At 36.1% G+C, this 27,099-nt stretch overlaps 1 protein-coding gene across 1 annotated transcript in view; it reads left to right on the top strand.

Moving 5' to 3' along the window:
- CSMD1 (CUB and Sushi multiple domains 1) overlaps positions 1–27,099 on the top strand; it is a 1,692,034-nt gene that overhangs the window by 1,375,410 nt on the left and 289,525 nt on the right. Inside the window, exons 31-36 of the mRNA XM_077812120.1 lie at positions 8,795–8,911; positions 10,257–10,370; positions 12,723–12,818; positions 18,902–19,105; positions 20,073–20,197; positions 20,868–20,964. Coding sequence (XP_077668246.1) covers positions 8,795–8,911; positions 10,257–10,370; positions 12,723–12,818; positions 18,902–19,105; positions 20,073–20,197; positions 20,868–20,964 — 753 coding nt within the window. The remainder of the gene's footprint in view (positions 1–8,794; positions 8,912–10,256; positions 10,371–12,722; positions 12,819–18,901; positions 19,106–20,072; positions 20,198–20,867; positions 20,965–27,099) is intronic.

The following is a 27,099-nucleotide window of genomic DNA, read 5'->3' as shown; positions in this document are numbered from 1 at the left end:
TGTGATCCTGCTGACTCTGTCTGTTGTAATGCAGTGACCACTTTCCAAGAGCCATCTCAAGGCCAGAGATCACTCTGCAGCACCCTTCTCTGTTTCCCCCTTTTCAAGGCCCTTTGACAGCTCACAGTTCAAAGGTAGTTCATATAAACCCCACATTGGGTCCCATTTATTTATTCCTGTGATACATACTGACCCTCTAGGCCCCAAACAGTTCAGTGTTTCTCTCCTGATTAACCAAAAATAACACAAAACACGAACTCAAACAGTCTTCATCGCAACTGACCTTTACAGTCTCTTCCCTGATTAGACAGGATCTCTCCCAGTCCTCCCTGTCTGGAAAGCTTTCTCCCTTGCTTCTTCAGTTTTTTCCTCTGCTGACTCACGGTCTTCTAGCTTCCTACAGTGTCTACATACCTAGATGCAGTTTCCTGGGTTTTCCCCCTTCCTGCAATTATCTGCTTTTTGTGTGTGTGGAATCACCCGATTCAAGCCAGGCATGGCTCATCCTATAATCAATGCTGACATAACTCCAGGCTTTCCAGCCCATGGTGCAAGCCAGCCAGTTACAGATATGTACAACAGATCTTGGAGAACCACAGTTACTGTAAGATAAGTAACCAAGTCTTTTAATGATCAATTAGTATTACTTGTATGTGTATTTATGATGTTTCTTTCAAAATAATGATAAAGCGTTTACGTTTATGAAAGTGAAATTAGTTATTCATGAACAAAACTTTTGGCCAAACCATTCAGCATTGCACTGATTTTCCTTGTACCATGACCTCTTCATTTCACATCAAACATAATTTATAATCTTAATATCCAGACATGAAATTGGAAATAAGGAATCAGCACCCAGAAATATGGTGCATGATTTTATATTTTACTTTGTATGAGTATCTCTAAAAACTGTCTGATTTTTTTATAGCAATGTTCCAAATATTGCCAAAAATTAATGATGATAATGTTTTGAGAACATTGTAGCAGCAAGAGAAGAGGTTGTTAGTAATTTTTAAAAAAAATGTGATTCCCTAGGTGGGCATTACCGTACAGTAGATAAGTTTCATTTTGAGAAATAAAATACTGGTGTCCCTTTATTTACTTAGGTTACATTATTCTGCTGGGTCTGATTCTGTCTGAGCATCTTCTATTCTCGTTGACTTCAGTGGGGATGCAGGGCACTGAGTACCACACTGAACTGTGCCTTATCGCTGTAAAGCTTCATTTTATCCAATTTTGGTTGAAAGACATCTTTATATTTACACCTTATGCAATATGTTTACAAGTGTCCTTGATCACAACAGGAAACCTGTTTAGGATGATATAGGCAGCTAAATATTACTACAGACAAAGGTTTTCTGTCATTCTTCATTTCAAAGTATCCTTTAAAAGTCCAGCTATAACTTTAGAAGATGAGAAGTTCCAATGGTCCTAGCAAGTTTATGTGACTGAGGTGAAACTGAAATATCATACTGGCACAATACATACCACTATAGTTAAAATTATATAATAATGTCCATTATAACCTTCAACTTTGAGAAAGTTTTATGGGTGAATTAACAATCTTCCATTTTTAAAAGTTGAAAATGTCAGCTCCTGTGACGGTCCAGAATGTCACTTGTATACCTAGTTGAAAACAAATCAATTCAATAGTTCTGGAGTGGTTTGAATACTAAACCCCAAAATGTGCTTTTGTACTTTACAAAATAAAAATAGGATTTTAATAACATTTTGTAGCATGATGAATCTATAATATGAACCTATATGTACTTTGGCTTCTGAAAAAATATCCCATATAGACCATATCATGATTTATCAATTCAGTGATCAGCAAATAAAACATGTCCTAAGTAGACTGTTCATTGTAGACTGTGGATTAAATAATAATTTCAATAATTATATGTTTAGAAGATAAGTCTTTAATGGCTTCATTAAGGGCTATTAAGTAAATAAAGAGCTATAAAAATGACTACTTTGTACTATATCATATCAGAAAAGACCTAATGTCTGTTTTTAACTGTTATGCACATATATGTGTTTGATTCCCCCACCATTTTCCTTTTCAAATATTACCATACAAATAAATTAAACATGAATGAATGTACTTAATTAGCATCACAGACTTGCACAACAAATTACATTATTTTCAGTGATTCGCAGGATTCATTAGACCACAGTCCTCAACTTAGGTCCATTCCTTCTGTCCTTGAAGCTTTAAAATACCTGTCTTAGTTTTAAAGTGCTTGCTTTGGACGGTGTTTTAAAAGAAACCCAGAACTTTAAATGTTTCACAGGTGGCTGCAGGAAACTTGACAGTCAGGAATGAATCCGAAATGTGGGTTGAAATGAGTATGCTACTCTTACCAATCAGCCCACCTTTTCTGTAATCCTTCTAACTTGTATGGGGTAAATAGTCTCCGGCAATCAAGAGTGACAGGAGACCCCAAAGCAATCCAGAGTGTATTCTGGCCTCTCATCACATTCCAATGCAATAACATATTTTCATGACATGATATAATAAATTTGTCCAGTAAGACAAACCTGCAAGCCTACAGATTATGTATCTGGGAATTTGTAGGACCTATAATCCAAGTTCTGAATTCTGTAAAGAATGTTACATTAATGTTATCTTCCACTGCTCTCCCACCTCTACCCTTACTAGCTCTCATCTTAAACTGACACTTGTCCAGCTTTAAATATCTGCTGCACTTCACAGTTGTAAGAGTTCCTGTCCTCTCCAGTCTCTCTCTGTCATACTCCATGACATACCTCCTGTTACTTTGTTTTTTGTGATATATGTATATCCATACACTACAAAGCTGTTCATTTTTACACAGTATATTCATTAGCGCCAAGCAGAGTGGTATCAAACACATGGCTTGCAAACCCTAGCCAGCTTGTTTGATATATTTTTGTAATTTGCATGACAAGTTCAAATTTAGCAGAATCTAAGATTTAATTTTTTAAATAAGTGTCTGGCCTCTCATGGAGGAAATCTTGAAAATGTGAACCAAGTGTAAATAGTGCACTGATATCTTCTTGAATGTGAAGCGTTCATGAAACAATAATATGTACATTAGTTATTTTGAAGAAAGAGTTGAGTGATTCAATTATTCTGAAAAAATGGGCTCCTGTAAGATTTTTTTGTTTGTTCGTATTTATCGCTTGGTGGTTATATTAGCAATGACCTAGATGTGTGGTGCGCCTCTTAGTCTATTTTGATAGTAATCTTTGTGAAAACACAGAGATGGTTTTGTAATCTTAGACCTTCATTTTAGGTGTGAAAAGTAGAGGCCTGAAACTTATATTTCCCTCCATTTAAAACGGCATAATATTTTATCAATTATTACATTAATGACATAGGGATGCTATTATACCTGGATTGTTGTGCTGATGAAACTCTGTGTGTGTGTGTGAGGGAGAAAGAGAGAGAGAGAAAGAGAGAGAATGTTACACTCACAGGAAAAAAGCACCCAGCACTACGCAAATGGTTAAGTTCAGGTTGCATACATAGCCTCAATCCATCTTCTTTTTCATCTTCATTTATGATTTAGTACTTTAATTAAATGGCCAGACACTGTTTCTCCAATAATACAGTATACATCATATTATATGTATGTCTATGTGTTTCTAAGGTGTTATTATGGAAAAGCCTTTGCAATGCCATAATTAAGGCCTCGTTCTGTTTTACATTTAAAGCAGACACTGAACCTCTGTTTTTTATGTGCCCCAAATTTTCCGTACGTAACCTGTAAATAAAATTGGAATTTTTAAAAACTTTTAAGAAAATCTATTTTTCTGGTGCGTGCTGGAAAGATGAAGTGAAGGAAAGCAGAAAGATTGGAAGTGGAAATATGGGAGAAGTGCTTGAAAGTCAGTACTGGATATACTTTCCCTAAAAGGAAATACCTTTCATGCTTTCCTTTCAGTTGTTTTTTATGTCTGTAAAATTTTGCCTGGGATATTTGGGTTCCAAAAGCTGCTGATGTGAGCTCAACCACACTAATTTCTCCCCACATCTTTTTCATATCAGTTTGATTTAAAATAGATATTGCAATAATGACAAGATTGCCATATACTCAGGGATCTGAGTGGACCAAAAGGGGATAGAATAATGGCACTTACATTGATTGCCTTAAAAATAGATTGAAGAGCATATTTCCACTGTGATTATGCTAAGGAGCTTCTTTAGCTCTCCGAAAGTAGGGTGGATTGGTTGAAATCACTGATTTTAATTATGATTTAAATTAGCAAGCATGAAATCTTGATTTAAATAATTGAGTTTATTTGTATTTCTACAAATACAAATGGTTTGTATTTCTACTTTTTGTATTTTCCTATAGAAAAGCTGAGTCTCATTAATTGGTTTAAGAATTAAAACATGTTGATTTACACCTAAATATAGCTTTCACACTAAAATTGGGGCTTCCTTTTGCTCACCAGGAGGATACGCTATATCTATACCCATTTATTTAAGCAGTTATATAGGTTAACTTGCACTTATTCAGGTTCTTAATTTTTACAGTTTTTATTATGTTGGAAATTGTTGAAGGATTTCTTACTTATTAGATTTTTTTTTTTTTACTTGTGATTTGAATCAAGCTCTATTTGAATGGAAATTCAAATTAAATAAATATGAAAAAGTAACAGCATTTAAAATTTGTTTGGTGTTGTGTTTTGTTTTCTTTAGGCTTTTTTAGTTACATAAAACCACCTTAAATGTGCTGGATACATAAGAAAAAATGTATCAAAAAGTTTATCAAAACATATTTTTCATTTAAAACTGACTTATTAAACAGAACTGATTGTTTCTGGTCACCATTTCCCATCAAGATTTCAGAACTAGTAGCTACTTTTGCACCTAGTTTTTAATGCATAAATTGGAAATAATAAAAATTTTAAAAACCCAGCTTTTCTGCATTTTCAATTCCCAGTTGGTCTCTTAACTTTCAGAGAACTACTCATGGTGAACTAGTTGAATAAACTGAAATGAAGAAAATATTTTCTTTGCACCTGCAAAAGAGACTACTATGGTCAAAAATTGGTTTTATCACTACAACAAACTATGGTTACAGGTATTTAAACAGTTACTTCCACCAGTTCAGTGGTCTGACTTTCTTTAAAACTTCAGCAGCAAATATGTATTCTTTAATATTATTTTAATTTAATTTAAATGACTTTAATAGATAATAAAACTCTTAGAATTTAATATAGGTTGCAATAATTTCAAATTGGTTTATTTAAAATAATAAACCCATATTGAATGATCTAAAAACAGATTTAAATAAAAAGTCTATTTTTTTTTAAATCTATTTTTATCCATCCTTTTTGAAAGCCAAAAGGAGTTTAAAAGTTTGATGTCTGAATTCAAGTCTTACTTCGCCATCTTTTGTCACAGTAGTTAAAACATTCAGTGGATCTCCAGCTAAATTTTGTCTCTACATTCAGATGTACACACATTTTGTCATACTCTCAACATCTTTAGTTTCGTTCAGGATAAGCATCTTCAAAAAAGAGTAGTATCATTTCAAATGTATTCTCTAACTTAATATGGTTAATTACTGTTCTGTCCTTGCCATCCTTCACTATGATAATTATATATAATATGGATTATGTTGCAAAAAACCAGATAAAATATAACATTGCCTGAGTCATTGCATGTTTTGATACACAGATCAGGTAGGTGCGGTTTGCCTTCTTTGCTTAGATTTTTAAGAACCTTTGAACAAAATAATTTCTACATGCCTTTCTTGCAAGTACTTTCTGAGAGTCAAGTGGTCTATAGTTGAACTAATCTTTCTTTTTGAAATACTAAAGGTTGTTACTTTTTGCTATTGACTAGACAAGACTTTTTCCTTTCTACCTTAGAGGACTGACTTCCTTTACTAAAAGTTTGAAATTTATCTATTGAGAATAACTTTTTCTGCTCCTAATCTTTGACATGTTACTGTTTTGCCTAAATCAGTGATTTTCAACCTGTGGTCTTCAGACTCCTGGGGGTCTGTAGATGATGTCTAAGTGGCCTGTGAAAGGTGACAGTGAAAATACAGTTTCAGATCCCAGAAAAGGCATTTCATTTTTCTGATCAATCAAAAGTATGTGAATCCTCCCACCTATAGGTCAAAACCTGGAAATGTTGTTACCATAGAAGCTCACAGTTTAGCACCTTTTCTCTTGCGGCATCAAATGCCACGCCGAGCACATGCAACATTTATAGTTGAATTCTGTTCAGCAAGTTTTCAGTCTAAAACTTCTATGTTAGTGGACCGCAGAAAACAAGTTGAATTTCCAAAGGGGTCTGCACCTCCATTTGAAAGATTTTGGGGGTCTGCAAATGGAAAAAGGTTGAAAACCACTGTCCTATATATAAATACTGTATTGAAATTTAGGCTTTTACAGATTGTCTTTTCCTAACCCAGTCCCCTTTTCAGACAGATAAACTTTAACAAAAAAAATTTCCTTCAGCAGCCTTTTAGGATTAATAGGGACCACAAGGGTCATCTAATCTGCCCCTCCTGCCAAGATGGGAGATTTGTTGTATCTAAATCGTCCAGGAAAGATGGCTCTTCAGCCTCCATTTGAAAACCTCTAGTGAAGGAGTTTCTACAACCTCCTGAGGCACTCTTCGCTCGTATGGCTTGCATTCCATCCCTTGGATCATCTTTGTCACTCGCCTCTGGATCCTTTCCAGTTTCTGTACATCCTTTCTATATATTGGTGACCAAAACTGGACACAGTACTCCAGCTGAGGCTTAACCAGTGCTGAGTAGAGCAGTACTATTACCTCCCGTGACTTGAATGCTATGCCTCTGTTAATGCAACCTAAAATTGTATTTGATTTTTTTGCATCAGCATTGCATTGCTAACTCATGTTGAGGTTGGATCCAGCACAACTCCCAGGCCCTTCTCAGCAGTGCTGCTGCCAAGCCAGTTTTCCCCCACTCTGTATTCATCCATTATTTCCATCTCCTCCTTTTCAACAGATTAAAGGACAGCCGCTTTGTACTGGTCAATCCCACATGTCTCTTGTTGAGCACTGTGATTCACATTTCTCTGCCTCCTCCATACGTACAATATTATAGGAATGTCATTTCAGCATAGCTGATAGTTATGTGATTTGAACTATCTGTTATACAGTAGGCAGCTGGAGGCAAAAGGTCCCATTACTGGTGCCTGGGATGTAAGATTAGTAAACTTTAAAAAATCTGTGAACAGCACAAATATATAGTCACATAAAAAGAGATTTTGGAGTAATAGTCTGCAGAGTTTGCAATATTGGAACAAACATTTCTTAAGGCACCCAATTGCTGTTGTGGTCGCAGTGGCTGTGCATGCCCATAGCCTTCCGGGTCAGTAGTCATGTTCCTAAGAAAAAGTGTGGTGTTTTGTTTAAAGGACATTTTCAAGGTTTACATGCCAAGAAGTTTATCTTTTCATATAAAATGCCTTTTGAGGGTCTCTGGATACTGAAAACAATCACTCAGTACTCAAAAACTAAGAGCTGCAGCATTGTTAAAAGGTCATCTGTTGTGCAGAAGGAATTATAAACAACAAACACAAATATTCTTGAATTGCTTAGTTCCACAGAGTAAAAAATATTTTGTTCACATTATGCACTGCTGCCAGGAGCCCTACCAACCTTAGGAATCAAAACAATGTGACTATTTTGGATCTAATGTCAGACCCTTTAATTTAAATAAATCCTTCAAAGAAAATGTAATTGATGAGTTTCTGGCTATTACTGGTCCTTTGAAATTAGAGTGGCAAAATTCCAATGTCATGGTGACCTTTTAATCCTTGCAAAATCTCCATATTGTAGTATTTGTTAAATGTCATAAATAGCAATATACTGACTATCTAACTTATATACTATTAAAATGAAATGCTTTTATCACTGTGCTATTGAGAAGATAAAATAATTGTTGTAAATGTATTTTGCATTTTATATACATTTAGGAGGTTTGATGTTTAAGTCTAAGATATCTGAACAGTTTTTTCATTTGATTATTTGACTGAGGAGCTAGGAAAGAGGGTAGTGTTTGTGTTGGGCAGAGGATACTTCTGCAGTTGCATACAAAAATAAGGAAAAATGTATCAGTCTGATAATATCCACTTTCTGTATGTGTTGGCCATTTGTCCAGAATTACATACTCTCTCCTTTTCTGTCGTCTTGTTACTATTTTCTCCTGTCAATATAACTATGGCAGCCCACTTGCACAGGTTAACTGAAAGCAGGATTTGGCCCTGGGTTTTTACAGTATCTCTGGCCTGGTACACTAATGGATCCTTATATTCACTTTTCTAGGCCAAATTTAATTTCTGTAACTTTAAAGAATTTCTGTAAATAATTTTTTTTTTTATTTAGCGTTGATGAAAAATAGCAAAACAATTTTTGACTATAGCCTCTTTAATCTATGTTTGGAAAGCATCTTGCACACTATAGGTGCTGATGCAATCTAAATAATAAGTAGCAAGTCTTTGCTGAGATTTTAGTTAGATTAAATTTTGAAAACAAGCTTTTCAGTTTTGTTTTTATATTTTCTCCCAATGTAATAATTTATTTCCACAGAATTGTACAATTAATGTAATTGTGTAAAACGCTAATATAATTTAATAGATGCTTTGATAAATATTGTTTCCTAACAAAGACTATTGTATCTGGTGCCATAGAAAAAAACAAAATTACCACAAATGTCACTTTACAGTTACTGAATTTTGCAGTTTCATGCTGGAACACCATAGACAGTAGCAGATGGAATTAAGGGATGATGCTTTTGTTTCTGTTCTGTTTCAGCTCCTTGTGGAGGCCAGTACACTGGATCAGATGGGGTGGTTTTATCACCAAATTATCCACATAATTATACTGCTGGGCAGACTTGTCACTATTCTATAACTGTACCTAAGGAATTTGGTAAGAGTTTGGTTTTACTGATTTATGGTTCACTAACTCCTTTGTTCTAAGGTTGATTTTATTTACTGTTTAGAAATAGTTCTAAGAAAAAATGAAACTTTATTTCTCGTGCAACAAGAAGGGACAACTTTTTGCAGTATTGCAAGTTGTTTAGCGAGAACATACATACTTTTGATCCATAATAGATTCAAGGGTTTTCACCATCCCATGTGCCCCAGGGTCATCAACAGAATCCATCTAAGAATGGTCTATGTCTGTTATTCAAGAACATCATGAACTCTTTCATTGATTACATCATTCACCATCATGGCATAATCATTCATCCAGGGTTCATGTATACACAGTAAATCAGTAGGTAAGAAAAAACAATACATAATATAAATATAATACAAAAGCCAAAACTTTATCTAAGAGAGATCTCCAAAAAAGTTTATAAAATAATCAACAACTAAATTATCTGATTCTTGCAGTGTGTCAAAATAATTGTACAGTATCTCTAAAGCATGTGTGATTGGTGTTAGGACGTTTTCAGGTATGGCCTTCAGTAAAGCCAGTCCCACTACTGTGGGCACAGATAACAGGGAAGAAGATAGATGACTGCTACTTTACTTCTTACTTATCAAGTGTGGCTTGAAAAATTAGCCCTTCAATGAACTGGATTTAGAGCAGTTTAGTATATTTAGTACATACTATATGCCACAAAATCTTTGCTGTAAGGATTCAGCAGCTTTACCACTAAGAAATTTGGAAGAGCTACTAACAGAAGCAATTACAGAATGGCAGGTTGAGATCTTAGGGAAGGTGTATCACACATAGTAATAATAATTTAATAATGTGCCCTTCCAAATCTAACCTTTTGACTCCATCATGTTTTCTCCTAAACAGCGATCTGTGTCAACACCCCTCTGTCTTTGATTGTGTAACCTGTGTTCAGTAAGCCTGTCCCCAGGGCGGGCCAAGGGGGGAGGAGGCAAGTGGGACAATTTGCCCTAGGCCCCGCAGAATACTATAGTATTCAAATGGTAGTTGCAAAACTCAGTCCCTAATTTTTCAGCATGATGACAGCTTGCCTTTGGGGAAAGGATAATTTAATTTTTTAATTTAAAAATACAAAAATATAGAAAATCAAATTTAGGGTGTGCATTCCTGTTAATCACTAAATAAATGAAATTAGCTAATGGCTATACGATGAGTATCTGTTGATCTCTTTTATCAGAACAGAAAGTAAATTAAGATGCACTCCCTGCATGAAGTCTTACAAGAACCCAGCGAGGAATCATTTAATAAAGAGTATAAACAAAAATATACTGTACGTTTCATTTTATTTTCTCTTATTATTTTCCAGTTGTGTTTGGGCAATTTGCCTATTTCCAGACTGCTCTGAATGATGTGGCAGAGTTATTTGATGGAGAACACCCTCAGGCTAGACTTCTTAGTTCACTTTCTGGATCTCACTCAGGTAAAGAGAAAGCAAAAATAAATATAAACCACTTATGTGACTTAATACAGAAAGCATGGACTTCTGCACATTGTGGGTCTGCTTTTAAAAGTTAAGTAATTGTGAAGGGGATTAGGTGTTGGAACAAACTGTCAAGGGAAGTGGTGGATTCTCCATCTCTTGATGTCTTCATATTAAGACTGGATTTTTTTTTTTTTTTTGGAAGATTTGGTTTAGACAAACACAGGTTATTGGGTGCAATGCAGGTGTCACTGGATTAAATTCTAGTGTGTATTATGAATGAGGTCAGACTAGATGATCTATCAAATGGTTTCTTCTGGTCTTAAAGTATGAATCTCTGCATTGCACACATAAATTCTGAGTGTCTAATTTATGCACACAAATTATTTATGTGTGTACAAAATCAATTATTTCTGCATTTACATGTCCAGTTAACAGTTGGTCAGGTATGCAGGCAGGTATCAGGAGTGAAATCCTGGCCTCATTGAAGACAAATCTTCCATTGACTTCAGTGGGATCAGGATTTTGTCCCTGATTTGCATGTCTGTGTTATATATTTGTACACCTAAAATGAAACATGCACAAAAATATGTTTGCAGTTGCATGCAGCTAATATTGAAAATCTGGCCTCACAGAGGCATATACATTGAACTTTACAAATATGAGTTTGGGATTTTTACAACACACCGTTTTCCATTCTCTTCAGTCTTGAACATGTGGCTTACTTTATTGTTTACTACTTATTAGAAAAAATATTATGTATCTGTTTTATAATTTAAAGAAAATTAATGTTTTAATGTTTGAAAAATGAAGACTATCTTTTTCCTTTGGTAAATCCATTCCATGTAGGTTGCAAAGGAAAAAGTTCCAGAATTCATTTTAACATTGTTTACAGTAGTTTAACAACAAAATATTGTTTGATTTTTAATTGTCAAGATAAAAGAGAGAATATTATCTAAACATCACATTTTGCTGTATCATACATATATACACAAAATGAAGACCAACATCTATATTTCCCCACAAGCCTTTAGAAAATGATTGAAGGGCAAAAAATGTGCAGTTTTTCCTTATTGTTCCATGACATCTTCAGAACAGATTTAATGTGCCAGGTTCATATGGCATTTGCACTGGTGTATATCTGGAAGATCTCCATTGAAGTCATTAGAGTTACAACAGTGTGTAGTTGATGTGAATGAGAGAAGCATCAGACCTATTGAGTCAGCTCATTTAAACCAGAGTAAATCAGCACCTCTCCATTCATTTCAGTAGTTTCTCTAGAGTTATGCTGCTAAACAGGAAGCACACCATTGTCATAATCAAGAGTGGTAAACTGTGCATGTCAAAAGTGCAGAAATACAAAATCAAATACACAAATATGCATATCAAATAGGAAGTTGGAAATCTGAATTTTGATATGCATTTAGCAAATGAGAAAAAAACCGAGTAAATATTTTAAGTTTCTTCATGACTTCTTAAATTTGCCTTCCAGGTTTGCAAAGCTTGTCTTGAGGAGAGTACATACAGAACATGCCAAGTGATGAGCTAACATTATTTTAAATTGAATTGCTTTTAGAAGATCTATTTAATAATATAATAAAAACAACTAGGAGTCCTTGTGGCACCTTAGAGACTAACACATTTATTTGGGCATGAGCTAAATTTCTTAGTCTCCAAGGTGCCACAAGGACTCCTCATTGTTTTTGTTGATACAGACTAACACGGCTACCCCTCTAAAACCTGTTAATAATATAATGTTACTCATGTGATATGTTAAATATTTCACAGAGACAGAGAAAGATTCACTGCAAAAAGAGAGTCAAGAACCTATTTTCTCTCATTTTAGTTTTTTGTTTTGTTTTAAAATTGTATATTCCATTTTTTTAGAGAGAGACCTTGGGGTTCTTTTGAAAGGCTTTTAATTGTTTAATGCATTTTGGAATGCAAGCTAAAGCTGTCAGTCACAGATAAACTCTGGCAAAAACTCTTCAAATGACACTGGCCCAAAAGGGTAACAGACTCCTAGGCAAGCAATTTATTACAGCTCTAATCCCAACAGCTGCAGTAAATATCAGAAAGTTTATACACAATATAATTGTACATCACAAAATGTTTCTGTTTGATGATTATTTCTGTATACTTCCAATGGCAAAGTTAATGTTGTTAAATATGATTAGCAGAATTTTTTATACTAAAACATGGAAGGAAAAAAAGAAGAAAATTGTACTATTATCTGTCAGGTTTTTTTAACAGGATATTTTATTAAAATCTAAAATTCTTTCATCTTTCCAGTCTTTATTTAACTTTTTTTCCATTCTCTCTCTTCCTTTTCTTTCCCTTCTTCATTTGTAGGAGAGACATTACCTTTGGCTTCATCCAATCAGATATTGATGCGGTTCAGTGCAAAGAGTGGGGCATCTGCCAGAGGTTTCCATTTTGTCTACCAAGGTAAATCTGTTGGTTTTTAGTTCATCCCCTTGATAGAATGTTGGCGGACGCAATGGTGCCAATCTCATCTACATGACTGGATTGGAATGTTTATTAGATCACAAGATGTTTATAGGATTCTTTTAGCTGGAATAATTTTGATATACAGTGTGGAATAGACTGTTCATGGACATAATGGGACAGATTTTCAGTTGGTTTAAACTGGTTTAAACTCCATTGACCTAACTGAGGGTCCGGTCTATTGTGGCACCTCTGTAGTGTTGAATAAATATGTTGTTGAAAAACTGCTCAGCAGCTGGTTATTTTTAACAAGTCAGAGATGTTCTCTCTTTCTCTCTCTCTCTCTGTTGTGTGTTTGGTGGTGCTATCATCTTTATGTGTAAATGGTAAGCATGATAATCCACAAATTGGATGCAACTACAATTAACCTCATATTTGTATTGCCTGACAAGTAGACTTGAGTATTATTTCTGTGTTTATTTTGTATTCAGTAGTTGTATAGAGCCATTGTACTAGACAAGTACAAATCAGAAATTTGGCTATGCCTCACATCTATCACTCTTTAGCTCCCGCATTTAAAATACAATCCTGTTACCCTCAATTAAGTGACATTTCCATTAAAACTAGCTGGAATTTTTCCTGACTATGAACACGAGGATCAAATACTTAGTGCTTGTTATCTTATAACTGTTAGAAGTTCAGTGGTGAGCAAAGATTGTCAGAGATGTCTTATATTTGGACTGGAACTCTGTGTTTCCCGGGGCTTGTATGCTTAAAATGCTACAGCTGCTATGCCAACAGGAGGTGTTCTGTTGGTGTAGGTAATCCATCTCCCCAGGAGGTGGTAACTAGATTGATGCTAGAATTCTTCCATCAACCTAACACCGTCTACACGGGAACTTAGGTCATCTTAACAATACCATTCAGGGGTGTGGATATTTTAAACCCCTAAGTAACATAGTATTGATAATCTAATTTTCTAGTGTACACCAGGTCTAGACCTCTGTATTGCTGAAGATAGGAGGAGGCAGATTACAGACTTGTGTTAAAACCTGTATATCCTTTGGGAACAAATGAAAACAGACCACTTAGTGACATTTTGCCATCTCTTAATCAGAAATAGGCACTGGAAATGCACTTGGAGTTGCAATATTAAAAATATTTTTCTAAACTGAAATTTAATAAAAATCAATCCAAAACTAAGTTGTCAGGTTTCTTATAGAGTATCACTATTTCATTCTGAAAACTTCTATCTTCTGCTTGTATGCAATAATGCCACAGGAAATATACCATGTGGCTTTAGTATCACAAAAATCCCTGTTTAGTTACAGATAAAACTGTAATGTAGCTCTTTTTTTACCTGAGTAGTTGTCAAAGTCTGGAGCCCTGGGGATAGGCCATTTGGGAGTAGAAAGTGGTGATGGAGTCTGGTCTTTTCTTTGATGCAGTCTTGTTTATTTATAAGGAATGTGCAAAGTCTGGCTCTCCAAATGAAGGAGACACCAAAAACTGGGGATATGTTCTTTCCCTACAGCCCCAGACCTCCTTAGGCAGCAGTAGACTTAGAACGTTCCTTTAGACTTCTCGAGGATCACACTGTGCTTACAGGCTGGTGCTTGGCTTGCTTTCTTTCCATTTTTTTGTCTGTTCCCCCTCAAGTTAGATTTTTGCCACACCCTCAGATAAACACATTTCCCTGGTCAGAACAATGTCTAGTGGAACCCTCTACACACGTGATGGGCAGACTCCATTGTGTTTTGTTTTAGGTGTAGCCCCTTTACTGTCTCTTACAACTTTCTTAAAGGAAGGGCTTGTTCACACATCATTTTCAATGAGATTTTAACCCATCTCATAACAATAGTGTAGAGCAGGGGTTCCCAAACTTGGTCTGCAGGTATGGCTGCTCGCATCTCCCAGTGGCCACAGTTCACCGTTCCTGGCCAATGGGAGCTGCAGGAAGCGGTGGCCCAGCCTGAGCTGCTTCCCGCAGCTCCCATTGGCCAGGAACAGTGAACCGCGACTACTGGGAACTGTGAGCAGCCGTACCTGTGGACGTTCAGGTAAACAAAGCATCTGGTGGCCCGCTAGGGGCTTATCCTGAATAAGTCATGAACCAAGTTTGGGGACCCCTGGTGTAGAGAGGTGTGAGGTAAGGTTTGGTAATGAGTCAGTGAAAAGTCAAAATTTATGAAATTCCCCATATTATGTTAATGTTGCCAATACGTTGATTTTCACCTCTAATGACTTGGATTCAAACGTAGGGTTGGTCATAAGCAAAATAAGCATTATGAGCACAGTTTAATTCTTATTGAATATATTGATCTTTTTTTTTCTACATCAAAACACTGTTATAGCTTGGTATACAGCGATTTGCTGTAAGAGACCAGTTCACCTCAGGAGTATTTTAGAAGCTGGAGTTAGTAGGACTGCTAAAAATCAGAGGTGTGCAGGCAGAATGATTCCTTTTATGTGTAGAAATATTTCATTTCACCATGCTTGCACACAATAGTCTGGATGCAGCTAGTGCTGTCAGTCTTTCACTTCTATAAATTAAAAGAAGTCATTAAAATAGAAGTTTACCATGCACAAAAGGGGAAAAAAGGGAGGGGGGAAATCTATATAATTTTAAAGAAGGAGAGAATTGCTCTTTGATTTTACGTTGATTTCTTCATATCATCTATCCCCATCTGATTTGCAGCTTTCAATCTTTTTCGTTTCAGAGTAACAGCCGTGTTAGTCTGTATTCGCAAAAAGAAAAGGAGTACTTGTGGCACCTTAGAGACTAACCAATTTATTTGAGCATGAGCTAAGTGAGCTGTAGCTCATGAAAGCTCATGCTCAAATAAATTGGTTAGTCTCTAAGGTGCCACAAGTACTCCTTTTCTTTTTGCGAATCTTTTTCGTGTGTGCGCTTTCCCAAATATCTTCTGTGTCTAATTATTTGTAGTCTGTGACAAGTTGCCTTTCAAAGAATTTAAAATGAACACAAAGCTTTCATTTGATTACGCATATGCATATATTTTACTGCAGAAGACTATGTCTCTAGGAATACCTTATGCTGTGCTTCATTTCGATCTATTATACTGAACTGCAGAATTAGTAGTAGTAGTAACTGAACAGAACTGATTTTGAGAAATAGGAAATGCTACCCTCAGCATCACAAAATGAATCAATCATACTTGAGTTATCTCAGGAGAATCGTGATTCTGGTTTTGTGTACCTTTTGATAAATGGATACATTAGGATCTCAAGTTAGTACAAATGTTGCTAGTGCAACATATTTGAGGCATTTAATTACATTTAATAAAGGTTACCTCAATTTTGTTTTTTTCCCCTCTCTCTCTGAAATATGTGAATGCATTTCCAGCGCTGCCTGCTTGCGAACATTATAAATACAGTGGAGACACTGTAGCATCCACACTCTGAATGAACACACTAATCTGACCTGGAAAGTCAGTCATTTTATTTATCACTCTCTATTCCAGGCTGACCTTATTCCCTGTTCACTTTTCCACTGGGCTGATTTCAATTTTGTTTCACAGCAGTGTGAAGCATTTACTAAAAGATGGAAAATAATTACTATAGAGAATAGAATTTCTCTGTAATACAGTCTGAGAAGTCTAGCTTGCGTTATAGGCAAAAGCTAGAAGGAGGGCTGGAGGAAGAGAAGGTTATAGCCTGCAATATTTCAAATTCTGGTCCTAACAAGCAACAGATGAGGTTTGTGGCTTTGAATTCAGGTTTAATGGTTTTTGCAGTACCACTTTCTGAAAAACTTATTTTTCTCCATGTCTCATCTATCTCTTCTTCATTTCCTTTTCTCTGATAGCTACATTTCCCTATATTTCACAGAATAATTGTATATAATATTGGCCTGAATGAATGCCTAATCTATTGATCCTACTGTTGGCCTTCTAGAATATTAGGGTTAAGCCTGCTGAAATCTGCAGTTGGGAACAATCATATATAAAAAGATTGGGAATGGTCTAGTCTGATTTTTTTGTCACTGTCCTGTGCTTGCTTCCCTGCTTTGACATAAAGTTAGAAATTTCAGCAGAAAACATTTTATGTGGCTCAGTCTGTGACAGCATAGATCCTTCTTCCTCTGATATGCAGAATGAGGAGCAAGCCACCATACAGGATTTTAATATGTTCTTGTGCTGGCTCAAAGTACACACTTTAATTAATTGAGGAGTTAACATTATATTTCAAAAAGGTCCTTTAAGAAACTTAGCTGGTCTCATGCCTTTTTTTTTTTTTTTTTTTGGTTCTTCTTGATCTCAGTAATGAAATAATGCAGAGTTTTCAAATTTCTCATATAGATAAAACTCACTGAAATATTGTACGATAGATATTTAAATATTTTTGTTAGAATTAATATTCATTTTTTCTTGTTATTCTTCATGGTAAGGTTTCTTTTAGTGACAACATGAAGGGGGGAGGGAGGGCAGGGAGGGGAGAAAAAAATCAAATAAGTCTTCAAAAATTCAGTTTAATCTAAATAGGGACCACAAATACTAAAAACCATGATCAGATGGTTATTGCATGGTGTTATTCTAAGGCAGAGTTAAGGCTATTTGGGTACTCTGACACTGCATCTCTATACCTTAACATGTTTTTTTTTTTTTTTTTTAAAGTTTAACCTTTTTACTTTAATAACTGAGGGCTAGATTCTGATTCAGGGTGTAAGCCTGTGTAAGGGAGTAAGAGGAGGTAAGACTCTCCCTGTCCCTTCAAAGGCTACCTGGATCTCTGATCCAGGTATGTATGAATGCGCTCTTGGCTCCATACATCCTTCTACTCACTGGCCATGGTCGATGAGCCTGGGTGTGAGCATGGGGTGAGACAGAGGGGTATAGTGATTTGCTGCTGCTGTAGGCCAGCAGTAAATTCATAAACTTGGAATTGGAAATAGGAGAAAATGGAGTAATCATGGCTAATAGATGTCTCTGAGTCATGACACCTCCTGGGAAGGCTACTAGTGTGGCACAGCTGACACATCTTGCTCTGCCAAAATCAAAATCTAGCCCTCAACCTTGATTACCTTTACTGTTTTAAAATTATTTTTGCCATCCCATATGTTTGTTAGTATGAGGTTCCAGTGGAAATTGGTGGCCCAGGAGTACTTACTCTGTTATTTCATGAGACCTAGTTTGATACCCAGGTCTACTGTCTTGCTTTTGGAACTGATAGTTCTAGTGGATCTGCTGAAGAAACAGTAATGATAAAACAAAGTCCATGAATGTGAGTGCCACATACTGGTCTAACTCATATTCATCAGCAGAAAGGATAATTTAAGTAGAATTATTTTATTACAATACAAGACATAACTATGGTGGCACAAATGGTACTTCTATCATTTATTTTTCCTGTATATATTTTTGTATATTGTCTTAGTTTAGAAATGGCAGTTTCTGTTGCATATAATTATGTATTAATTATAAGATTATTTCTACAAAAATCAAATTAAAATAGTATTCTAAGGAGAATGGTCTCTGAAGTACTACACTTGTGAGACTAGGTTATAATTTCCAGCTAACCAACACAACACTAGACTCCCAGATAAATAGTAACTTCAAGCAGACACTTGTTTATGTAGTAATGGTGGTGAACTAGCAAGCAAAAAATAGCATTTATGTAGAAATGAACACTTATAACACTCCCTCTTATACCTGAAATTTTTGTACTTAAACTTTCAAAATATGCTTACATTATAAATCAGTTTTATAGTTTGTTGAGCTCAGTTATTTGTTAGAAATAATGTATCTCAGCCATATTTTTTTTTTAAAAAAATTGAAGTAGAAGAGGTAAATTCCAGTATCCCACCAATTTAAAAATAAAACAATAAAACAGGCAAGCTGTTAACTAACTAATATATAATTACTGCTGTGTTTGTCCACATAGTCACTGTAATGCCTTTACCCAACTACTTACTCTTAAAGGGCTTTAAGGTACCATGAGTGCAACAAGTATTATGTAAAGTTAAATTCCATATTATAAATGCCAGTATCTAGATATACTGTTTATTTCTCAGCTGATGACTGGCATTTTGGGTAATAGCACCTTTTTTTCTGTTCATGCAGCTGTTCCACGCACCAGTGATACACAATGCAGCTCTATTCCAGAACCCAGATATGGCAGGAGAATTGGGTCTGAATTTTCAGCAGGCTCTGTTGTTCGATTTGAATGTAGCCCTGGTTATCTGCTGCAAGGTTCAAAAGCTATTCGATGTCAGTCTGTGCCTAATGCTTTAGCTCAGTGGAATGACACTGTACCAAGCTGTATAGGTAAGCAATTACATTTTGGTAATCTGTTGAGGGACACAAGTCTTCAAATCAGAATTTAAGAAATGTTTCAGAAAATAGTGTTTAACACATATATTCACTCTCCATTGATTAATACTGGTCATGTTCAATTTAAAAGGGCATTTTTTCATATAAAAAGTAATTGAGTACCAGCTGGTTGGTAAGCAGTTATAGTGTTTCATATAATAACCTATTAGATTAACAAGCGTGATGCATGTTTTCCTGAATATTTATTATCTGTGTGGCTACCTCTAAAGTTGGAAGTATAAAATACAACTTCATTTTCTGAAAATCATAATAATCCCAATTTATTATACCATTTTTGTGGTACCCTTTTAGCAGATGTTTGTTGATATACAGCGTGCTGTCTCTCTCTTTAGGATTAGCATTCTAATGTACAGTGAATATCAATTTCATTGTTAGTTGCAGTTAATTTGCTTCATTTTCCAGAAGAACCTTTAGTGGAATAATGTTTAGCACTTTGGATTTATTTATACATTTAGTAGGTGCTTGTCTTTTGTGCATAAATCTCATTGGTATCAACTGGAGTTATGTGCCTGTATGGAGAGTAGAATAAACTATCAAATATTTAAATTATAATTATCTTTAATGGTCTAAGCAGAGTTGATTTTACAGACCCATTATTCTATATAATCTTTTCTTGAAATCTGAGGAAATGCTGGGCTATCGATAAATATATTATTTAATGTGCTGCACTGTGATTTATCAGGTAAGGCAAACATTAAAGCTACTTTAGACTTAAGTGTCCTGATTACATTTTATTTAACTGAAAGCTGCATTCCAAAGTGCAGACCAAAACTTAAAATCTAGGTACTTGTAATAAAAAGAGAGTTATAACCTTTAGATCAATTTGTACATTTAATGTTACTTTTCTGTCCAGTTAAATGTCTTTGGCTTTGACATAATCTGTGAAAATATTGTCTTTCAGTACCATGCAATGGGAATTTCACTGAACGGAGGGGCACTATCTTGTCACCCGGTTATCCAGAACCCTATGGTAACAGCTTAAATTGTGTGTGGAAAATCATAGTGACTGAGGGATCAGGTATTCAGGCAAGTCTATATTCTGCCAAACATGGAATACTAAATCACTTCCCCAATCCCCTTCCCCCCACAGCCAAATCAGGAAAAAGTAATTAGGGGTTTTTGTTTTTGTTTTCCTCCTCATTATTTTTTTTTACCAATGGATAGTTTCTAATCTCATTTTTCTTTTTCTTTTTTTCTGTTGTGCAGAGAAAATGGATATAACCTCAGTAGTCACTAGCAGCTTTCTTTTTTAACTAAGTAGAATAGCAAAGATAGGTCCCAATCCTGCAGGTTGATCCTGCTCCCATTTACCGCTTCATTGATGTCAACTGGGCAGTGCACAGAAGCAGAGGTCTACAGTAGCTAATCTGATTGCAGGACTGGGGCCATAATTGGAGCATGATTTTCCATTTTCTTGAACCGTGTGTACTCATTTATATCTTTGCAATGTGTGTGCTGTTTTGCACTAATTTTGCACAAGTGCAGATGAATATACAAAATAAAAGAAAGAGGAGAATAAGTATCAATTTCTTTTAGTTTTGTTTTTATTTACATTTTTTCCAGGGCTTTTTTGTTTTATTTTGCTTGTGTCTGTGTTTTTTTTTTTTAAGTTTTTTGTTTGTTTTATTTTTAGAGCATTCATTTAAATATAATTATTTGGGTTGAAAAACAAATACTGAATGGCATTGTTTTACAGATCCAGGTCATAAGTTTTGCCACAGAACATAACTGGGACTCTCTTGAAATCTATGATGGTGGAGATATGACAGCACCGCGACTGGGGAGCTTTTCAGGTAAGCGTATAGTCTGGCTAAATGCAACCTTTTTATGGTGACCAGACTATGTATGTGAAAAGTTTCAATTTTTTCTTTAAACTGCTTTCCAGTCTCAGGTGGTAAATTTGAAATGGTATAATTTTGTCAATGTACTTACACCTAGGGAGATTTTCAAAGTGTCTAACTACCATTTGTGCCTTTGAAAATCTTCCCCGTCATTGCCAACTCCCAATATAGATATGCTGCCCTGATGTAAGGTGAGCTTACACTGCTGATACAGGTTGCTTTGGTAATGTAGGTTTAACCTTGCCGTTTTTAGACTCATCCTTTTAGGGAGGAGACAAAGTCATTCAGTATTCATGTAAACTCACTAGACAGAGAACAGAAAAAAATTGGTAAACTGAAAATGTTACAAACCATTCCCTTTGTTGTTTCATGAGCATATTAGACATCTCTGGCATCACTCCCCTATCATAAAGTAATGTTTTTACTGAAGGAATGTGTTGTAGTACCACCAACATGAGCAAACACCTTACATAGGATGGACTGATGAATTATATCCCAGGCTCATCTATTTTGCACCAAGATTCATCTCTATTGTGGGGCATAGCTATAGCACTCCAGGACATATGTATGTGAGATTTTGTGGTAGCTTCATATATGTTTTAAAATTAAGGTTTACATTGTGTTAAATAAGAAAATGAATAATACAATTAATCAATTAATACAGTAGTAGCCTCTATATTATTTAATTTGATATTAATACAATGTATTTGATGCTGCTTCTGATTGTTTAATTTTCAGTGCACTGCAAAATAATATACCGAAAGCTCTTAACTATATTGTAGAATCAGAAAGGAAGCTCATGATTTTAGCAGCTAAGTAGAAACAATTGAGGCTTTTGGAATTTACAAGGTTTGGGAAGTAGTTTGGGATTGTGGGGTAAGCACAACTAACATAATTGGGCGTGAAAGAGTTAACAGTATTGAAAATTCAGTTGCCATCATTACATTTAAAGTTAGACCTTATTGAGATAAATCAAGGTCTTTGCCCTTCACAGAGCTATTTTTCCAAGTTGTGCTCAGCCTAAGCATTTATGGCTACACTTTGAGCTGGGGATGTAATTCCCAGTTTGAGCAGATATACCCGCAGTATCACTGATCGAGCTAGCACACTAAACATAGAGTGTAGCTGTGGTGACAGAGGTGGCAGGAGGGGCGAGCTGCCATGAGTACATACCCAGACAAGTTGATAGGTGCATATTCAGGGCAGCTAGCCCATCCTGCCACTCAACTGCTGCAGCTACACTTCTGTTTTTAGAATGCTATCTCAAGCAGAGCCAGTGCAGATTCATAGAATCACAGATTATGTCTATTCAAGCTGGAAATTACATCTTCCACCTCCATCGTAGACATATTCTTGGTCAGACAACACTGCATTGGTTGGTTCACATTTGGAAGATGGCTATAAACTTATTTTTATGAAAAAATGTAAATTTAGCTTCTGGATCTCAGTTCTGCCTGAAAATGCTGTATACTGTGAAATGTGATATTGGCAGAGTTCTATGTTTATTTTCTCTCAATAACTGATATGTTAAATGTTCTTACTTTACAAGGGCTTATCTACATGAAAGTTTTACCAATTATGCCAATATCATTATACAAGTTTTGTTATACCCCCCGTGTACACATTCTTATTCCAGTATAAAAGTGGTGTTTTCACTTTAGCTTAAACTGTTCCCAAACAACATAAATTAAACTGAAAAAAGACACTTACATTGGATTGAGTATGTCCATATGGGAGATTATACCAGTATGGCTATATCAGTTTAAATTCCTATCTGATATTGAAAAAACTTTCCTGTGTAGAGAAGGCCCAAGTAAAAATATTGCAGAGTGTGATGGAATCTGCTATTGCAAACTTAACCTGGTATCTTATGGTAAAGCTACATTCCTTCTCCCTTGTGTAGGTTCATGAATACTAAATGTTCTGCAGACATAATTATGTTCTCAATAACTGTTGTGCAGTCCTATCGTCTTCAGATTGTGCTCTCTGTACTGTATTGCAAACCATATAAAACTCAACTGACTTCCAATCACTCCTTCAGTAACACCTGTCCAATTGTACATGTGTAACTGAGTAGAATTTCATACACAATACTGCTGATGATCCAGTCCAGCTCAGTCTCTTATAGCCATGTTGGATCTGCAGGGCTCACAAGAGTCAAACATGCAAAGAAATCACTTTTGTTTCTAAAATCAATATAAATTACTCTGAATACAAAAAAGGAGATGAAGTCTGATATAGGTAGTTGTCTGTCACAGAATGAGCTGATCTTTTACGGGGTTTGAGGCTCAGTCAGGATCAGCCTAGTGAGCCTCTTTCTCCAAGTCAAGGGAGTAAGTCCTGCGGTCACATGGTAGGGTAACTTGTTATTCAGAAGCTAGCCTTCTAGGACATAAAGAGCAGCCTGGGTTTAGTGAGCAAGGAGAGTTCAGGGAGAGATTTCATACAGCAAGGAGATGCTTTTTAGCTCCTGTGCAGAGGACCTGGGCAGCAAGACTGCTGAGGAAAGCTGAAAGCATGCCTCACTAGAGAGGAGCACAGACTCTCTTTAGCTCCCACACAAGGGTACTAGGGATCAGAAAAGGCCTGAAGGGATCCAGAAGTCACTGGGGAAAGAAGCACTCCAGGCGAGCCAGACGGAAAGTCTTCACTGAACCTACCTTTGTTTGGACAGGAGCAAAAGCCCTTACAAGGGACTGTTGACCCTGAAGAAGATGGCTGGAATATAAGGGTTTTGAGATAACATATTCATTTATGCTAATTATCCAGACTATTGGAAAAGAGTGTAATTCCAGTGCACCAGTTGTGGTGATTATTTGATAATGGAAGAGTAAGGAAACTGAGTTAGGGTTAGGGTTGGATGCTGGCTTATGGGAGACCCTGCTGTGGTGTTATTTTAATTAGTCACTTTTCAGAGTTGAAATACATTTCAAATGTTAATTATTATTAATATTTGGAAAGGCTATATCGGGTAACTTTTTAAAGCTTTCAACGCTGTAATTGGTATATTTTCTCTTTGTTTTCTCAAATCTCCAGACAGCCTGAAATAATGACTCAGAGGTCTGGACTCCCTCGTCCCTAAATAACCTCATTGGAGGGTTAAGTTGAAACCCTAATTATAATATGTTGCAGAGAAGAAAGTGAAGAGAAGGAATGAGGAGAAACACAAGAGAAAGGATGGGGAAGGAAGAGAAATAGGGGCAGAAATGCGGTGGTCTTGAAGGGGCACATATTGTCCCTTGAAGTGATAATGAATGTGACCATAGGGTATTGACCAAATAATGAGATAAAAAGCTAAAACACTTAGTTACTCTTTCAAAGTCGTATTCCACTTTGATCTTTGTGCAAATTTCCCATTGACGTCAATGGAAGATTTGCTAGGTACTGAGGACTGTATTAACTTTTAAGTTTATACCCAGGTCACCAGACCATAATCAAAACTGGAAATTGTCCCTCTCCAAAAAGAATGAGCTTGGCATACCTGGGTACTTCTATTTGAATAATAATCTTTTCAGTTTAGGATATTCAAAAATATCTCATGTGTCCTAGGTAAATCATCAAGGGAAATCTGGATGAAAAAGTTGGTTCCTCAGTATTCTACTATGAATCACATAAAAGAAGACAAAAGAAAATTAACTGTTCATATTGCAGCAGTATGTTATTTCTATGGTTGAATGTACAACCTGTGGCAATGTTCAGAGTCTTGATTGTAGATGAAACTGCTGTTTGAATTACTCCAAATTAATAATTGATACATTGCTAGAAAGAATTTGTTACTGATCCAAAGTTATGCATGTTTAGAAAACACATTACACATTGTGAGAATTGTTGTTTTCAATTATGATATTACCAATTATGATATTAGGTTAGTGGTAATGCCTTGAATTTTGTACCATTGTCTTTGGAGTTTACCTCTGGAATTTCAGTATAACTTTTGTAGACACATATTGATGTTTGATAATATTCCTTCTCAAGAGAAAATAGTTTATCCTTCTCACTTGACAACTGCCTTTGCAATTTCCCACTTGTAAGACAGTGTCCAATTCTAAACCACTTAGTGAAGCAGTGTTACCATATACACACAGGTGCCTCCTTATGAGTCAGATTGTTTGGAGCTGAGGTTATAAAAGAGACAAATGGCTTCAACAATCTCAGTTCATACTAACTAGAGCTAGCAATTGGTACTAAATAAATATCTATGATAAGATTAAAAGATAGACAATTTTGCCCCACCCTAATTATCTGATGTGGAGAAGTTATTAGTTCTCTATGCCATCTGATGGAAATACAAACAAAGGTAGCTAAAAAGACTGACTGAAAACCAGGTATTTTTGAGGGCATGCTATGATGAACTGGATGAATTTGCAAGGATAGTATGGATGGCAGTGACTCTGTGCCATCATGCCTGACTGAAATCTTTTAATCTCACTGTCATACCACAGTTGTAGTCAAGACCTTCCTTTGAAGCTTCTGATCTATTTAATGTTAAAACAGATCCATATCTTGAAAAGCTCAGAAACTACAACAACCAGATCTTTGGTAGTGTCAGAGTCTGCTGGATAAAAGAACATCTCTACCTTCAGGTTGCAGAGGCACTTGCCAGGGATTTTTGGAACCTACAATTAACTCAATATTCCCAGTCTTCTCCTCTTCCTTTTTATCATCATCAGTAGCAACATATTCAGAGGAAGCAATGCTTTCAGGATACTTTCAAATCTATTTCTTTTGATACTGTTGTTTTAGGTAAACACTACATTTTATGAATGACATGAGTCTTATTTGAGTAACATCAATAGACCCCTGTCCTTTCAATTTTCCCTTTGAGAGCAATCTTATGTATTTCCTTGCAGCATGTGAGGGAATTATTTTGGATTGTTGGATGTATTTGACACAATTGCCCAGAAGGGGATAGATACAAATGGCTAGATATGTCAGGAAGTTATCTTGCTTTGGGAGTCCTGAACCCATCATTGGTTCAATCCAATGGCTCTTCATTTGACAGGGAAGCAACACAAGACATACTCCTTGACATTTCTCATAGTCAACAAAACAAGTGATTCCTCAAGGCCTCACTCCTGTATTATCTGTAGGTGGAAAGAGCCTCGGCTAAATCTCTTTGCCTCTGAGTAAAGCAGCAACTTCCTCTGATTCTGCTCCATTGTTAGACAGGAAGACCCAGCACCATTGACAGTCTCTTTCATCATGAATTGGAGTCAAGAATTTCTCTATGCATTATCTCTAAGTCTACTGCAACAGAAGGTCATTTGAAAAATCTGACAAGGCTTGACCCAAGATGCTGCTGATCGCCCCGGCTTGTGTTCAGTTGTTTATAGGTCTCTATATGTCCTGCCTCCCAGTCTACCCAGATCACTTTCATCAAGTTTGAGGTGAGATTCTCCAATCAGTTGTGAAGCATCTCAGGCTGACTGCTTGGTTTTTATATTTCTTGGAGGAATAGACTGAAAGTTTAAGGTTTAAAATATCCAGTTGGAATGCAGAAAGCCTTTAACCAATCAAATCGACTCAGTGAATTGGAAGAGATTTTGTAGCTGGACAGCTAAATAGAGAGTAGGCCTGATATGGTTTTCTATTCCTTTTGTCTTGGACTATCTATTATGTCTGGAAGTCAAAAACGTCTAGAGCTGTCAGGGTCCACTTGTCATCTCAGCTTTCTCTCCTCTGATGCATGGATTAGCAGTTTTTGCTTAACCTACAGGAACAAATTTCCTTGGTCTGGGGATGTTGTTTTAGAGGCAGAGGACAGTAGCAAGGTAACAAAACTGTAAGAAGTTTTGTGAAGGTACATCTTACAGTTCTTGTTTCTACAGGCTTCTGTGAGGGAGAAAACAGGGACTTTCATAAAGACACTGCCAAAGGAGACCTGCTGCTGTCATTACTAGTGTGTATGGAAGAGTCCCCATGTGGGAGGGGAAGAGCAGGCCATAAGGATCCCCGTAACAGTTCCCCAATGTGAGTTGGGGAAGAAAGAAAGAGAGAGCAGTTGAGCCTACTCACCTCCCTGCTCCCAGTGAGTGCTGGAAGCTGATGCCCTAGTGGGGAAACTAGTTCTTTTGAAACCTAAATTCT

This window comes from Eretmochelys imbricata, chromosome 3 (genome assembly GCF_965152235.1).
Source record: "Eretmochelys imbricata isolate rEreImb1 chromosome 3, rEreImb1.hap1, whole genome shotgun sequence".
Lineage (NCBI taxonomy): Eukaryota > Metazoa > Chordata > Testudines > Cheloniidae > Eretmochelys > Eretmochelys imbricata.
Note: the sequence above shows the minus strand (reverse complement) of the source record. Positions and strands in the feature narration are given on the sequence as shown.